This window comes from Hypanus sabinus, chromosome 8 (assembly GCF_030144855.1).
Source record: "Hypanus sabinus isolate sHypSab1 chromosome 8, sHypSab1.hap1, whole genome shotgun sequence".
NCBI lineage: Eukaryota > Metazoa > Chordata > Chondrichthyes > Myliobatiformes > Dasyatidae > Hypanus > Hypanus sabinus.
Window position 1 is genome coordinate 67,321,641 of NC_082713.1, and position 18,652 is coordinate 67,340,292.

The window sequence follows — 18,652 nt, forward strand, 5'->3', positions numbered from 1 at the left end:
AAAGGGAGTAGAGATAACCTAGTTAAATATTACACCAGCGAGTCTGACTTCAGTGATGGGCAAGTTGCTGAAGATCCTGAGAGGTAGGATATATGAGCATTTGGAGAGACATGATCTGATTAGGGATAGTCAGCATGGCTTTGTCAAGGGCAGGCAGTGCCTTACGAGGATGATTGAATTCTTTGAGGAAATAACAAAACACGTTGAGAAGGTAGAGCAGTGGATGTAGTGTATATGGATTTCAGTAAGGCATTTGATAAGGTTCCCTATACAATGCTCCTTCATAAAGAAAGGAGGCATGAGATCCAAGGAGACCTCGCTCTGTGGATCCAGGATTGGCTTGCCCACAGAAGGCAAAGGGTGGTTGTAGATCATATTCTGCATGGAGGTCAGTGACCAGTGGTGTTCTGTAGGGAACTGTTCTGGGACCTCTCCTCATTGTGATTTTTATAAATGACGTGAATGCAGAAGTAGAAGGGTGGGTTCCTAAATTTGCTATGGCACAAAGGTTGGGGGTGTTGTGCATAGTGTGGAGGGTTGTCAGAGGTTACAGCAGGACATCAGTAGGATGCAAAATTGGGCTGAGAAATGGCAGATGGAGTTCAACCCAAATAAGTGTGAGCGGATTCTTTTTGGTAGGTCAAATATGATGGCAGAATATAATAATGTTAAGACTCTTGGCAGTGTGGAGGATCTGAAAGATCTTGGGGTCTGTGTCCATAGGACATTCAAAGCTGCTGCACAGGTTGAGTGTTGTTAAGAAGGTGTATGGTGTATTGGTATTCATCGATGGTGGGATTAAGTTCAAAAACCATGAGGTAATGTTACAGCTATGTCAGACCTTAGATAGATGCCCCTTGGAGTACTGTGTTCATTTCTGGTCACCTCACTACAGGAAGGATGTGGATACTATAGAGAGAGGACTAAGGATATTTACAAGGATGTTGCCTGATTTGGAGGGCGTATCTTATGCGAATCAGTTGAGTGAACTTGGCCTTTTCTCCTTGGAGCGATGGAGGATGAGAGGTGACCTGATAGAAGTGTATAAGGTGATGAGGGACATTGATCGTGTGGATGTCAGAGGCTTTTTCCCAGGGCTGAAATGACTAACATGAGGGGGCATAGTTTAAAGGTGCTTGGAAATATGTACCAAGGGGATGTCAGGAATAAGTTTTTCACATAGAGAGCGGTGGCTGTGTGGAATGCACTGTAGGTGGCGGTGGTGGACACATATATAATAGAGTCTTTTAAGAGCCTCTTTGATACGGGCACAGAGCTTAGAAAAATAGATAGCTATGCGCTAGGGTAATTCGAGGAGGTTTCTAGTGTAGGTTGCATGGTTGGCACAATATTGTGGGCCAAAGGGCCTGTAATGTGCTGTAGATTTCTATGTTTAATTGTATATAATAGACATGCAAAATATTAGTATATTTTTGCATATCCTGCTGAAATAGTTTATTCATCGCAACATTAATTCTTCAACTTTTTTTGCAGAAATAATTTACTTCTGGAATTCCATAAATATTTTAAATATCTATATTGATCTGTAGTTTTTGGTTTTGTCAGATTTGATGCTAGGTAACATTTTATTTTTCTCAGTCCTATAACATATTTAACATACAGGAAAACATTTACTGCTTACTCTGTACTTGGTTTAGTTGAGCATTTCACATCTCCAATATTGTTCATTTGTGTCATAAATGGAGGTCTAGACACATTAACATTTCTCATCATCAGAATAGGTGAACAGGGTACATCACCATTTATTTTAATTTTTTTTTTCTTCTTGAAAGTATTTTTAGTTTGTAATTGACAATATCAAAATTGGACAAATTTTACTCAGCAATGTGATGGCAAATGTTGGTGGCTCTGCCAGGTATTATGAATGTAAGTCATAATCTCTAAATTTCTGAGTAACAAAAATTGGCAGAAGGAAGTGCAAAGTGCAAAGAGGGTAGTGATATCTTGCACCTGTAGATTTACATGGAGAAATTTTGAGTTAGGCATTTGATAGGAAAATGAAAATCAGAATCAAGCAAAGGAGATTATAGTAAAAGCAACTGGGAGTATGGTTGCATAAATCACTGGAAATGATAGGAAACGATTTCTGGGTATTGACCTGAAATCTCTTGTTTTGCCTCCAAAGATATGAATTGATCTAATCATAAACAAGAGAAAATCTGAAGATGCTGGTAATCCAAATAACAGAAACAAAAGTGCTGAAGAAACTCAGAGGGCCAGGCAGCATCTATGGAAAGGAGCACAGTTGACATTTTGGGCAGAGACATTTCAGCAGGACTAATTGATTTGTTGAGTTCATCCAGCATTCGATTTTTGTCATTGAAAGTAATGCACAATTCAGGGGTTATCAAGTGGGAAAGAGAATAAAATAAGAGAAGTTATGCTGAACCTTTATATAAAAACAACTAGTTTGATCTCAGTTTGAGTAATGTAGTTATAACATTCATAGGACATTTAGACAGGTACTTGGATGGGAAAGGTTAGAGGGAGATGGTCCAAACACAGGCAAGTGAGACTAACTCAAGTGAACATGGAGGAGTTGTTGTGCTGATTAATTCTCTGACTTTGTCTCCTGTATTGATCACTTCAATATGAGGAAAAAGGTGGAGTCATTGTCGAGCGTTTGGGGAAAAATTTTTGAGAATGGTCCCTGGGATGAGGGAATGACACCTTAGGATAGATTGGAGTGGCTGTGATTGTTTGCTTTAAAGGACAGAGGGGAGGTTTTATGAAAGATATGATGTAATATTGATTCCAGGCAGACTTAATAGTGGATAATTTTTCTGGCCTTGGTAGATGATCCCTCCTTCTCAAAAAGACAGCAATCCCTCCACTCCTACCTCTTGCTCTTTCTCATCTAAAGCATCGTTATCTCAGAACATTGAGGTGCTAGTCTTGCTCTGCTAAGCCATGTTTCTGTTATTGCCACAATATCTCAAGTCTTACAGGCAATCCACATCCTCAGTTCTCCCACTTTGCATCTATTTTAATGCACATAACTTTATAGGTAATCTAAAGTCATAGCCTTATCTGTCCATTTACTTTAGACACAGCCATTCTGATTGCTAGGCCTACATGCTTTGCTTTCTGCACGTAACCCAGTCTTATTGACTTTGCTCTCTTAGATTCCACACCCTGTCCTGCCAGTCTAGTTTAAACTCTCCTGGTGACAGAAGTAAGTTTCCCCACCAGGGTATTGATCCCCTCTGGTTTAAGTGCAATCTGCTTTTCTATATGTAACCACTACTCCAGAAAAGATCCTAATGATTGAAAAACCTGAAACCTTCCCCTGCTCTAGTTCTTCAGCCGTCCATTCTTTTGGCCAACCTTCCTATTTCTGGACTCACTTGCATGTGGCACTGGAAGTACTTGCTACCCTCGTTCCTGCATTTTAATTTCTTACCTAACTCTGTACTCTCTGTTGGACCTCATTCCTTGTTTTTGCCTGTGCTGTATGTACCAATGTACACAGTGACCTCTAGCTGTTTGTCCTTCCATTTGAGGAATTTTCTGCACTCATTCAGACACATCCTTTGACCCTGGCATCCTTTCAGCAGCCACAGAATCTCCTGTCTGACCCCTTACTATTGAGTTTCCGATAATTATTGCCCCGTTTGACTATTTTTTCCCTCTGGGCTTCTGAGCTAGTTACAGTGCCTGATGTCTGACTACTGCTACTAGCCCCTGACAGAATATCCCCCTCAATTTTATCCAAGGAGATGCACCTGTTTATGAGACAAATGGCTACATGGGAGCACTGCACTGGCTGCCTACTGCCCTTACTTTTCCCAGTGGCCAACTGTCTATCTTAAGCCTATACCTTGGGTGACCACCTCAGTAAAAATCCCATCTATGATCTCAGCTCCTGGATAATCCTAAGTACATCCTTCTGTACCTCCATTTCCTTGATCTGGTCTGCCAGGAGCTGTAGCTGGATGCACTTCCCACAATATAGTCATCAGGGAGATTGCAAGACTATACACATTTTGCAGGAGGTGCATTCTACTTACATTGAATCAAGGACTAACGATTAACACCAAAATAAAACCTTGCCTGTTCTTACCTGAGTGTAGTGTTCTCATGCAGGTGTAGAAACTCATAACTAAACACCGAGTTAAACCGAAGTCAATGAAGACAGGATCTCAGTAAGATTAACAGTTTACTGTTCACTCTTCCACATTAATATATGGTGAAAACTGTTGATAAAACAATACAAAATATATACAGTATTTTTTTTCCTTCTTGGCATCATATTTACATTATTAATACTTGTAAAAGTAAAACTACAACAAACTATATTACATTGAAGTACAACATACAGTCAGAATCTACCTACGCCATCAACAACTTTAAATATACTTCAACACAAACTATCCAGCAACGCTTTCAAAAGCACAAGAAAATAAACTTTATTAACAGTCTTACTTTTAACAGAATCAGCGTTAACGTTTTTACTTCAACATATCAGTTGTCATATGAACTTGCGGCATTGCTTCTATGATGTTTCTTGGTGCGTAGAATGAAACTTTTCTTGCGCTGATCCTGCACACACAAGCCCCCGCCTTCCCGTTTCTCCAAACTGTTATTTACCCAAAAGACGCGGCAAAACTGGGTGTGACGTCATCGCATGCCGCAATACATCACAGACAATGAATTTACTTTCAACAACCTTAACTTTAGCTAGAAAATAATTACCAACGAATTACTAAAGTGAAAATGTAATAAAGCTAAACAAATGCCTTCAGGGCAACTCACTGAGCCTTCTCATTGAAACCTTTTAATTTTAGAGCTCTTCTCATTCCCAGAACCTCAGCCACTTTGGCTCTTCACACTGAAGCCTCAGCTCCCCACTCTTACACTGGCCCACTGGCTGCTTTTATTGGTTGTTGTTAATCACACTATTCTTGCTCTTGCTCTATATAGTGACTGTCTTTTATGGACCATTTGAGGTGGTAATGAGCAAGCAAGTGCAAGGAAAAAGCTAGCCTTCTGTCCTTTTAGGTCCTTAGTCTGCTCTGCCATGTTCAGCTTGGTCTTGTAGACTCTTCAGGGCTCAGCATGTTCGTCAGTTTCTGGCCTTGCCAGTAACTATCCACCATCCAGTACTATGCCTCAGGTTGAGAATTAGACCTCATACTAAGGGCACTGAACAGCAGTTGCTGCTAGACTGGTTGAATTCGGAGCAACAGTTCAGTCTGCTCTGAGTACCCATAATCTTGCAATGTATTGCGGTAATCCTTGGTTACTCTTCAAAGTGAAGCAAAAACAGCAGATGCTACAAATCTGAAATAACAAAATGCTGCGAGCATCAGAGAAGAGAGTGAAACAGTTAGCACTTAAGATGATTGAATTTTCAACAATATCTGGGAATTTAACTCTGGTTTGCTCAAGCAGTTAATGCTGACCTGCTGAGTATGTCAAGGGTTTAATATTTTTATTCTACAATTACTCCTTCAGATCTCACTTTGGTAGCACTGATTTTTACACACACAGACGCACGCACACGCACACACAGACGCGCGCGCGCACACACACACACACACAGTAATTGAGATCCATACTAATTGTTATGTACTGTTTTCTTTGTAGCTATGTTCTGTACTTTGTGAACAATTGTTTTCTAATTTTTAATACAGGGTGGACTGAAGAACAGCAAGCATGAAAGTACTCTGTCATCCCAAGAATATGTTCATGAATTACGTTCGGGAATTACCGATGATAAGCTACTTAACTGCCTAGAATCACTAAGAGTTTCTTTGACCAGCAATCCTGTTAGGTGAGTAGAGCTTCTGTGTTTGGAGTTAAATTTAAATCAATGCTCTGCCTAGCTTGAGAGATTCATGGAAGCATTACACAGCTGACTCAGTATAGCTGCCCATTAACAACTACATGGAATAGATTTTGTAGCAAAAGAGCTTTGTTGACTTTTAACATCTCTAAGGAGCAGCAGATAGAAATGTTATAATTGCTGCCATGAAAAATTACAATATGATCAACCTGCTTAGGAAAAACTTAAGTGGCATTTTTGAACTTAAGTTTTTATTTATGTGATGTACATAGAAATAATTGTCTGATTTTGTCTCCCCCCACCCTCCCACGGGATGTGGGTTTGCTGGTATCTTTAAACACGCTGCCTTCCGCAGCATGTTTATAATCCTGTAATGTATTTGGGTGAGGTATTCCGGAATTTTCACTTGGTGACAAAGAATGAATGGTGTCAAGGACTCGTAAGTAACTTGCAGGTGCTGGATTCTTTAGAGTCCTTTATGAACTTAAAGGTTCGTACTTTAAAGGAATTGACTTAATTTTGTGGTATAAACAGAGTGGAAGTATTTTGCAAAATGAATACTTGAGTTTGCACAGACAAAATTAAACCATTAGAAAATTGAGGAGAGATGGTGGAAATAAAAATGATATTACAAACATTGAAGATAAATAGTAGCAACTAAAATAGTGTTTACAAGTAAACCAACTCTGAAACTAATTTAAACTGCAGTGAACAGAAACTGTAGGTTCAGGTGAATTTTTGGTGTGCTGGAACATGAGTGGAAATTTGAAAAGGAAAAGCATTGAATTAGTATGTAGTGGAAAGCTTGTGCAAGTGATCAGCAAAAACTGAACTTTTCTTTAACATTCAAATTTGTAATTCTAGCCATGGTTATCTGGAGCCTAGAGTTTAGTTCATTTGAAATACTTTAGTCTTCTATGGTTGTGTCAGGATCCAGGGTAAACTAAATAATTACATGTATTAAATATCAGATTTAACGTCTGTGCATCTGACTATTATTTTGCTCAGTGATGGCACTGATTGGAACATCGAAGAGAAGGGGTTTGAATTCGGAAATATGGTTTGGTTTTCACAAAAATCTTTAAACTAATTGCACTTGGGACACGGTGAGTTTTTGGAGAATACACCAGAAATAACAAAGTGATGTTGCAATTAATGTGCAGAAAATGACATCTAAGTGTGTGGAAAATCAGTTGTGAAGTTTGCTATTAAATCTGGTAAACAGGAACATACAGTGAAATGCGTCGTTTGTGTCATATCAAATCAGCAAGAATTGTGCTGGGCAGCCCACAAACAACACCACACTTCCAGCTCCAACATAACATGCTCACAGCTCACTAACCCTATGTGTACATCTTTGGAATGTGGAAAACTACTGGAGCACTTGGAGGAAATCCACGTGGTCACCAGGAGAATTTTCAAGCTGCTTACGGGCATTGGTGGGAATTGAACCCCAATCAGTGAAAGTTGGCGCTGTAAAGTAAAGCGTTAACTGCTACGCTACCATGCAGCCTCATATTGTGACTGGGTAACCTCCAATCTGATGGCATGAACATTGATTTCTCTAACTTTTGGTAATTTCTTCTCCTTCTCCCTCTCCCTTCTCTCTTTTTCCATTCCCCATTCTGGTTCCCTCTTACTCCTTCTCTTCACCTGCCTATCAACTCCCTCTGGCGCCAGTGCTCCTTCCTTTTTTTCCGTGTCCTCTGTCTTTTCTTATTAGATTCCTTCTTTAGCCCTTATCTCCACCACCTATCTCTTCCCAGCTTCTTACCTCATCACCCCTCCCTCACCCACCATTTCCTCACCTGCGCTCTGTACTCCAGCCAGCTTGTACTCCTTCCCTGCCCTCTTCCTTTCCAAGCCTGATGAAGGGCCTTGGCCTGATACGGGACTGTTTACTCCCCTCCATAGATGCTGCTTGACTGGTGAGTTCATCTGGAATTTTGTGCATGTTGCTCAAAATACAGGGTCAGACAGGAGCTGGCTATCATGAGGCAAGTGCTCATTTGCCAATGTATCAGACACTTCCTGTCATCTACAATAAGGAAGCATGATGGAGTTCTTCCCTATTGCTTGATGAGTGTAGAGACAGTGACTTCCAAGAAATTTGTCATTGGCACAGCCGCCTGCTTGACTAATTTCTTCTATCAACAGCACATGATATGTAATTGATTGCAGTTACTTGACCTTCTGATTTGTAAACCTAACAACCAAGCAGGGCATGGGAAGCAGGTGTATAGAGTACTGTCACCTGCGAGCTTCCTCCAGGACTCACGGCATTCTGACTTGAATATGTATCACCAGTCCTTGATTTTCACTGTAGCTAAATCCTGGAGTTCCCTATCGGATACAATTAGGCAGAAAGATTGTAATAGATAAAGGTATTGGCTCACCAACATGTTTTCCAGGGCATTTTAGGGTGGATGACAAATTGTGCCTAGCTAGCATTGTCCAGTCCTAAAAGTGAATTGAAAAATGTGTTTTGTGGGCAGTGTGCTTTGGTCTCTTTGTGTTAAGGCATTATATCATGAGGATGGGTTAAATACATTGATATTTAAGGTTTTCCCAATGATGTTCACGGTATTCAGTTTTATTTGCACTATTGATGTATTACGAAAAAAAAAATGCTGATTCAATATTAAGGACACTCACATACAATCAGGATTTGGAAATAAATAAGTCCTTGAGTCTTAAGTTCTGGTAGTCAATAGCCAGGATTTGGCAGTATTTTCTGCACCAGGTCAAGAATGTGACTTTTCAAAAACATTTGGTAGTGAGCTGTAAAGCTGGACTTGTCAGCAATGCCTGCATCCTGCCAAAAGAATATGCAAACCAAAATTCAGTTGGTTGCATGATGGCTCTTCACATATGGACCATTAATGGTTGATCAAAGCTTCTTATTTTGAAAAGATTTGATGTGCCATAAGCAAGCATTTGCCAGCAGAACATTTTAAAATTAACTCTGAATGTGAGCTGTCATTCTGATAGGAAGCATTCCTGCCATGTGGGTCAAGGTCATGGACTGAAGTCTCACATCAGAGGTGAGCATATAAACTAGGCTGAGAAGCCTTCTGCATTATTGTTTGGTGCTGTTCCATTGAAGATGATTTCTTTGAATGAAGTGTTAGATTCAGACTAATCTCTTTTGCAATAGTTCTGAATTACTTTGAGGAAAAGAATGGATGTAAGAACATACGAAACAGAGGTGTAGTCCAGTTAGCCCTTTGTGCCTATTGTACTTTTCAACTGGATTATGAGTGATCTGAAGTTTTCTTTATCCTCCTTTTAGCGCTGTCCTCCTACACCTTTACTCGTTAATTGTTCAAACACCTATTAGTCTGTAGCAATGGCTGCTCATTCTACCTATATAATCCCTCTCAAGGAAATATGCTCTTTGCAGATGATAAATCGCTTTCAGAATGTTGTTTCAATAAGATTGTCTCTTATTCTATGAAATTTCAATCCTCACTTCATGTTAGAAATACAAGTACTGTACATAATATTCCAAATGCAGTTTCACCAACATCCAGCAATTTTATATTGCAACTTTTTTAAACTCTGTATGTTTACGATATAGATTACTCCATTAACCTTAATTACTTTTAGCACTTGCATGCTGACTTTCTTTATTTCATCTTTTTGGACTCCTTGCCAGTTGTCTGAATTTCAGTGAGCTATAAACACAGGGAAAATTTGAAGGTCTCTGCTTTGGAGACCCAGTGAGGCCTCTGATGGCATACCTTAGCTTCAGAACATCCCGAAGTGCTTTGACAATTGCCTTTTTGAAGTCCATTTCCTCATTGGCTTTCTGTTACTTCATCCTGAAATTATGTCAAGTTGAAAAGAACGTGGGTGTCACAGATGATGATAGTGGTTCCCAAAGTCAGCGATATCATCCCTCCGATGGTGGTGGGAGCTTCCAAGGGGACGATAAAGCTGAAGGGGATGGTATGGAGTGCTTGGTGGAAAGGGGAGCTTCTGAAGGATTACAAGTTTAATTTAAGAAATGAATTACTTATTATAAGCATTTGATCCTCAGTGCCTCAATATTGATTACAATTATCTTGCAATCACCTCATCTTTTGCTAACATAACGTTCTCTTAGACTTTGCTTGAAGTGTGTTATAGTTATTGAAAAGAAATGTGACATTTGGCATATCATTAGAAATCTGGACTGAAGAAATTGTATTATTTCTAGGCCGGTATCGCGCACTAATGCTGATCACTACTATAGTCCTGTGTTAGCTAGTATGATTTCCATACACTAATTACACAGTGATGTAACTTAATTCTTGTGAATTAGATATAATGGTCAATGGGGTAAAGTTCAGAATCTACCCTTTTGAATAGTTGTGCCACATTTCTCTAGCCTACAGCCGAACTGAGCGGTGCCCCACTTTGCGTGCCTTCAGGCAGAGCCTCAGATTTTGCCCTGAACTTTGATGATGTCATAACTTTCCCCTTTATTTATCGCAGCACTTAAACGATAGGTATTGACTGTGGTTGTAATCCATGATGAAATGAGAGAAGCAAATCAAATGTAAAAGAAGTGGAGACAACATAGAGTCAAGTATCTGAAATGTGGATTTATACCAGCACCGTGCAACTAACAGCAGTCAATATTTTTTTTCAAATGGGGCAATGAAACCATCCGGGCTTCTTGAACATTTGAAGAAAATACACTGATAAAACAAACAACAACGTGACTTACTTTCAGTCACTTTGTGGAAATATTCTAAAGCAGAAAGCACTTCAAAACATGCTTGAGCAAACACGAGGAAATCTGCAGATGCTGGAAATTCAAACAACAACACACACAAAATGCTGGTGGAACACAGCAGGCCAGGCAGCATCGGTAGGAAGAAGCGTTGTCGACGTTTCGGGCCGAGACCCTTTGTCAGGACAAAACGTTGACAGCACTTCTCCCTATTGATGCTGCCTGCCCTGCTGTGTTCCACCAGCATTTTGTGTGTGTTGTTGTCAAAACATGCTTGTCAGTACTTCACAACAAAATAGTGACAGTATGTGTGCTTCATATGACGTTACCTTGCCCATTGCTAAATTAGAGAACTGATTTTGCCAGCAGTGAGGGAGGTTCTGAGTGGTTTTGCATTAGTCACCAAACCAAAGAATTTGTGATTCTGCTCAGTGACAACTTTGTTCAAAGATGAATAGATGAAAAGTCTGAGAATGTGGAAAGCATATTGTGGAACATATTTAAGAGAACAGGATTTGCTCTGCAGTTAGATGAGCCAGCTTTGCCAGGCAGCAAATTCTTACTTAGTTTTGTTTGCTTAATAAGATGAAAGCATGGTTCAAGAGTTGTTATTGCAAGGCGACTGGAAACATATGAAATGGGAGTCAATTTTTTAGGTTGAACAATTTTTCAAAGAGAAGGACATTGTGCTTTCTTTCTTGTGCATTCTTGCTTGTGCAACAGGTGGGGCACTATAATGACAGGACACCACCATGGGGTTATCACTTTCTTAAAATAAGATGTACCTAACATTTACCATTTGCTGTGTAATTCACAGATAATATCTTGTTGCAAAAAAAACCTAAGTGATCAGCTGCACAAATCATTAAATTCTATTATCACAGAGGTAAATATAATGAAGCCCCATGCTCTTGATTCTCGACTATTTTGGAGCTTTGTATTGAAATTAATAAACAGATTGAATAGTTGCTGCTGCACATAGAAGTCACATGGTTTTATGTGCTTTTAGAAATGGTGATATAATTCTTTGAAGACTCAAATGCTTCATTCAGTAATCAACTCAAGACTATTAAGCATGACATTGCTTATTTGCCAGAATTATTCAAAGTTTAATTAAATCAGCCTACATTTGCAAGGAAATTACATGAATCTGAGCAAAGTCAAATCAATTGTCTCCACATTTCTGTCCAAGTTAACCCTATTTAAATGCAATATTGGCTGTTGACCTTATCTAGTTTCTGAGCCTCTCTGAGATAGAAGGGAAGAGAAAGAAAGAATAACAGATTATGATCTTCTAAGTATACTGTGCCCACCTGGGTGAGTTGTATAAAGAGTTGTCAATGAGATTTTAGGATCTTCTCTTGATCCAAATTACAGATTGGGTAATAAATCCATTCCTGAGCACTTATAATGATGAATTAACAGGAAGAATGGGGAAAAACTCATTTCAGTACAAAATGACTTTTAGCTGAAGCAGAGGTTCATAAAATTATATCAAGACCTTTGGTTACAGAAAGAAATCTCTGAATCTATCCTGCACTGTGCAAAAGGTCAAGGTGTTCTTTATTTGCCTTTCCAACATCGTTTAGTGGAGTGGGGTATCAGGGCAATCACCCGACTTCTTTTCAAAGCAACAAAACAGACTACAAGTTACAGTGCTTGATCTGAGACTCCTGAGTAACATTCAGCATGATGTTGAGAAACTAATATCACTAAACCAAGCCAGTTCATCTCATTGAATGATAAGGCAATGAAGTAATGAAAGCTTTAACATTGAAAATTGTTTTCACTGTAGTTTAATACATTTTATTTGTAGCTTTAAATAGATATGAATAATTTTGGGAATTGTTTATCACTGCTTTGAATTTCCTTTCAGCATGCATTGTAAATCAAAATTATTTATAGTTTGTATGTAATGACCGGAAAGGGGAGGGTGGGTGGTTGCTCTGGATGTTCTCTGGGATCCAAGGAGGTGGGAACCCAAAAAAGTTTGGGAACTACTGGCTTATAGAAGTACCTCCTCACAGGTCCAGCCACCAGGGCTCAATCTTGACTTTTGCCCTCTGAGTTTGTTCATTTTGTCTTTTAATTGTGTGGATTTCCTCCTACAAGCCAAAGACATATGGCTTCGTAGGTTATAAAGACCATAAAAGGTTATAAGTTGCCCTGAATATGTAGATGAATGATAGATTGTGGCACTTAATGAGCATGTTGGAATAAGAAATTAGTGTTGATGTAGGGGAAGTGTGAATAGGTGCTTCATGGTTGGGATGAGTTTGGTGAACCAAAGGAATCATTTACATCTTTATATTTTTAAGGATGCCTTAGTTTTTATTCCATTCTTGCTGCTTTGTTCCATACCCTTAAATCTTTCTTATTTCAATTAAACTTGAGTTTGATTATCCTTGAATGAATCAACACCAGTAATTGTAGGAGTCTTTGCAAGTGAAATTCACATAGTCTCAGAAATTTTGGCAGCAAGTTGTGCTTTGGCATGGTGCATCACAAAATAAACAGCAACAAACAATCTTGTGATTAATCTTCATTCTCGATGTTGCACAGATAATGGCCATACCAAAACGTCCTACTGGATGGATCAAAATTGATGCATTTAAAATCCTTTCTATCGTGTATTACTGAACAGGAATTCTTCCTTTGCTCTAAGTGGAAAAATTAAATGTACTGGCAGAGGTAGCACAGTATAGCACGGAACTGTAGATGTTCTGAATTTACTAGAAATAGTTACTATTGTCAATGGTATATTTTTTGTGACCTTACTGATCAGAAAGGATTTTTTACTCTGTGAATCAACTATTTTTATTTTGAAAAATTTATTTTGTATTTGTGATTCTTGCACATGACTACAATAGTTCAACTTAATTCTTGGAAACTATAAGAACCACAATCCTACCAATACCTGGCATTGTAATCTGAATGGAATACAAGATTTTGGTGGTTTATTTGCAAAGGGGACCAATTATAGAATGGGAAGTTGTTTATGCAGAATTCAAATGCTGTAATTGGTTTGACATGCAGAGTTTTATGTGCTTCAAAGTGTGATAATTTGTTCTCATGTCTTAGTAGTTTGTCTAGAAAGCAATTTTGGTTGTGTGAGACTACATTGAGTAGGTTTCTTATGTCTAAAATTTATTTTAACTTTTTGTATGTTATTTAGGTTTTTAATTAAGGAAACATCTGTTAAATAGTCAGTGTACAATTAGATAATGAAATCAAAGAACAGCAAATGGTAGAAGTGAGATATAAAAATAAAATTACTGGGATTGTTCAGCAGGTTAAGCAACAGCTATGGTAAGGGGGAAAATAATGTTGAAGGTATGCTGCTCCAGCATTTTCTATGTTCAGCTGGATAATAATGATGTCATACACCTATTCAGCATCATTAATCAAAGTTTGGAGCATTGTCTATGGCATTATGTCATTTATCAGTGTAAGTTATGTACTTGTATAATGACACTGAGTTTTGGAGGAAATTTTAATGCCCACCTAACAAGCCTGTGTAATTGTTAAACTAGGGGGAACATTTACACAGAAAATAGTTATTTCTTGTCATTAAGAAAGTCATAAATAAATTAATGTATATTGTGAGCAATAGTGAATATTGATTTATGAAGACAGCCCCTAAAATGTTTTATGCTGTATTACATTGCCCCTGCTGGCAGATCTGTATTACTGTTTTACTACTTAAAACAGATGAAGAATTCCTGCTGGTTGAATGTAATGGAACGGGCAGTCTTTAACAGCCAGAAAATCATTAGTATGGATTTTCAGTTTTTGAGTTATTGGATTAATGTTTGAACCTTTTCAATGCTTAGTTCTGTAAAATATTGAGGATGAAGATTAACTGTAAGTATTTAGAGACACAAGAGTCTGCAGATGCTGGAATCTGGAGCAACACAGTAAAAGACTGAAGGAACTCAGCATGTCAGGCAGCATCTATGGAGGGAAATGGATGGTTGATGCTTTGGGTTGATATCCTTGACCTGGATTCAATTCCAAAAGTCTAGATAAAGTCTTGACGTGAGGTGAAAGCTGTCCAATTCCTTTCATAGATGCTGCATGACCTCTGAGTTCCTCCAGTGTCTCATGTGTTGCAGAAGTGTTTAGAGTTGGAAATTATAATCTCAGCTTAATTACATATTGATAACAGTAGGGATGTGCAATGGGTTTTAAAGCATGCTTAATTTTTACAAGTATTATTTTCTTCAGTGTACAATTGTACTGATTAAATTCTGCTCCATTGTTTCCATTGAACTGCTGTTTCATTGCTAATCGTGTACAATGAAGGGTTCTCAATTGAGACATGGAAGGGTTAACTGAGCTGAACAAACCGAGATCTCCACCCTCTTGCTTCAACAGTGTGTGGTACCCACCTGCTTCAAGCAGGCTTCAATTGTACTGATGCACAATAAGAGAATGGTGACCTGTTTAATGATTATTGCCCAGTTATATTTGCATCCACAGTGGCTAAGTGTTTTGGTTGTTGATAAAGCATATTAGCTCCTGTCTGAGAGTCAACTTGGATTCACTCCAATTTGCCTACTGGAGCAATAGGTTCACAGTAAATGCGATCTCATTGGCTTTTCACTCCTGGGACATCTGGACAGCAAAGATGCATACATCGGGATACCCTTTATCAACCAGAGCTCAAAATTCAATACCATCAAACCCTCAAAGCTAATTAATAAGCTCCAAGACCTTAGCTGCCATACCTCCTTGTGCATTTGGATCCTGGATTTTGGTACTTGTTGACTCCAGTCAGTTTGGATTGGTACCAAAATCTCCTTCACGATTTCCATCAACACAGATGAACCACAAGGCTGTCTGTGTAGTACCTGCTTTACACCTATGACAGTGTGGCTAAGTACAGCTCCACTGCCATATTTATGTTTGTTGATGATATCACTGTAGTGGGCTGTATCAAAGGTGGTGATGAATCAGCATACAGGAGGGAGATTGAAAATTTGGTTGAGTGGTGTCATAACAACCTTTCATTCAATGTCAGCAAGATTAAGGGACATACTACATACTAAATTACATACTAAAGGAGAGGGAAACCGGAGGTCCATGAGCCAGTTCTCATTTGAGGATCAGAGGGTTAGAAACTTTAAATTCCTGGGTGTTGTTATATCAGAGGACAAGAACAGTTGTGAAGAAAGCATGGCAGTGCCTCTACTTAGGAGTCTGCAGAGATTCTGCATGAAATACAGAACTTTTACAGACTTCTACAGATGTGTAGTGAAGAGTATATTCATTGGCTACATCACTGCCTGGTATGGAAACACCAATGCATTTAAATGAAAATTCAGACTAGTACATGACAGCTAAAGCTCTCCCAATCAGTGAACACATCTTCATGAAATGCTGTCATAGGAAAGCAGCAAGCATAATTAGAGATCCCCTGCCACTCAGGCCATGCTCTCCTCTTACTGCTGCCATCAGGTAGAAGGTATAAGAGCCTCAGGACTCTCACCACCAAGCTTAAAAACAGTTACTACCCCTCAACCATCAAGCTCTGAGTGAAAGGGGATAACTGCACTCATTATACTTATGGTGTTCGCATATTGGTGGTTTCGCTTTAAGGGCTCTTTACCTTGTTATTTCATGCTCATTATTTATTGGTATTTGTTTATATTTGCATGTGCAGTTTGTTCATTGCTCCTGTTTACAGTTACTGTTCTATAAATTGACTAAATTTACCTGCAGAAAAAGAATCTCAGGTTGTATGTGGTGACACGTATGTCTTTTGATCGTGAATTTTACTTTGAACTTTTTTTGATCTTTGATTCAATGGATTGATGTGCATGGATGTGCTAGAAGGCAAGTTTTTCCACTGTATCTCAGTACATGTGGCAATAATTAACAGATTTACCAACCATCTACCTTTCCTCTCTCCCCTTAAATAGTCCCCATTAGCACCTTTAAATCAGCTTCCAATACTCATAGCTTTTGTGCGAACCCACACAGCTTCTGGCAACCCTGTGAGCTCTGTCTCTGAGGCAGAGGTCAGAACATCCTTCAAGAGGGTGAACCCTTACAAGTTGTCAAGTCCCAAAGATCAAACTAGTAGGGTACTGAAAACCTGCTGAAGGAGGGTCTTCACAATCAATGCAGGTGCACCTCAAGGATGCATGATTAGCGTCTTAGGCAGTTATATTTTTAACATCTCTAAAGTTTTAAGACATGCATGTTGTATAAAAAGTGAGGAGTGGAGGAACAAAGGCAATCTCTATTGTAGAGTGGAGACTAAGACAATACAAACAGTGCATGTTGCTGTCAACTTAGGATAGCCCAATAATTTCAGTTGATCTCTATGAAGAATGTGTAAATAGAAGAACAGGAGAAAGAATGAAAACAATATTGGAACTGAGTTACAGACACATTAATTGCTGAATTTTGAAATAAAAGGGCATATGGGAAAAACTCAACAGGTTTAGGTTTTCTCTCTTCCTGGATGTTAACCTGAATTTGTAGTTATAGACTAAAAACCATATATCAGCACTGGCTAGTCCTGGCGTAAGTATGGAAGACTAATTACACTGGACAGCAATTTTTTCCAGAAGTGTTGCTTCCTCATATTTTTATCTTTAGTTATGATAGACTGCTTGAAGCTGGATATAAATATAATTTCAGACTACTTGAATCACATAGGAATTTGGAGTAATAAGAAATTAACTTCTATTGAATATAATGCATTTAATTGCAAAACAGTGCTGATGCTTTGTAATAGTTCAACTGAACTAAAATAGATTGATTATTTTCATTTGTACTCGGTGTCTGAGGCTTCTTGTTTAAGTGTCCAACGATATTCCAGTTGTCCTGATACCATTCTCCATGACTGCAGTGTTCTGGTGAAACTGTTCACCATGCTCATCACTGACAGTGCCAAGATTTGCAGGGAAGAAGTCTAAATGAGAATGCAGAAAATGAATCGTTAGTAACATGTTGCACTAGTGACATGTTGTTAACCAGCTGCATGTACTTTGGTGCTCTGTAGTTACCAAGAAAATTTTCAACAACAGCCTTGAATTTCTTCCATGTGATTTTCTCTGGTCCCACTGGAAGTTCTTAGAATTGCCTGTCATTGATGACCTGTTTGATTTGTGGACAAACAAAAATGACTGTTTAATCTTGGCATCAGTTATTCTGGGAACATTTGTCTCAAATATTGAAATCCTTCACAAAAATGTTTGTGCCTGGTGACAGCAGATTCTATCCTTGAAGTCTTGAACCTAATAATTCTGCTTTTTCCTTTTTAAAAACCCAATTGTCTGACCAACTCATTTAAATCAGGTTGAGTTATCAGATAAGGGTCACTTGGTATAAAGAGTTCAAAATCAGTATTAGTATCAGTGTTGTTTTCCATTCCTGGTTTGTGCATCATGGCATCTTCGTCTGCCTCCTCTAGATTCCATGTCTCTGGTGGCTTCAGTACAGGAAGACAGTCATCAAGTGGCTCAGGCCTTTTCATGACCTTTCTTTTATCACTAAGTGATAAGTGAGGTTGCTGAAGATGTTACATAGAACTCGGACAATGAAGCAGAGCATGCCTGCATGCAGCAAGATCATGATAGCTTTCAGGGACAGGTTGATAAATAGAAAGCAATACTTGTACTATGCAGGCACCAGCCTGTGCCTAACTCTAAACAGATGATGTTTACCATTTGCCTCTTGACATTCAAGGATTGTGGCATTGCTGAGTTATTGGAAGGAGTGCTATGACCTGAAATTCAACTCAAACCACACTGTGTCTAAGGCAAGTCAGAAGCTCTATTTCCTTAGGCAAGTAACTTGAGTAATTAATTGGAGCAAAAACCCGTAGATTCTGGAAGAACTCTGCAGGTTAAGCAACATTGAGGGAAAGAGAAAAATGGTCAGTGTTTTGATTAAAGGATTATGAATGTCAAATGTTGACTACTTCCATCTCCATGAATGCTCCCTGATCTGTGTTTTTTCAGCATTTCCATCTTTATTTTAGTTCGAATATGTTTGCCTTACAGTTGAAAAAGCTGAACATCTATTAGATTTTGTTAAATGTTTTTGATTAATAGTCCAACATCTAATTTATAAATAGCCTAATAATTATCAGTACTAGAAATCTATAC

At 38.7% G+C, this 18,652-nt stretch overlaps 1 protein-coding gene across 4 annotated transcripts in view; it reads left to right on the plus strand.

The window, feature by feature from the left end:
• diaph2 (diaphanous-related formin 2) overlaps positions 1 to 18,652 on the plus strand; it is a 615,614-nt gene that overhangs the window by 169,656 nt on the left and 427,306 nt on the right. For all 4 annotated transcript variants that reach the window (XM_059977309.1, XM_059977314.1, XM_059977312.1 and 1 more), the window contains one exon: positions 5,658 to 5,797. In XM_059977309.1, the coding sequence (XP_059833292.1) occupies positions 5,658 to 5,797 (140 nt within the window). The remainder of the gene's footprint in view (positions 1 to 5,657; positions 5,798 to 18,652) is intronic.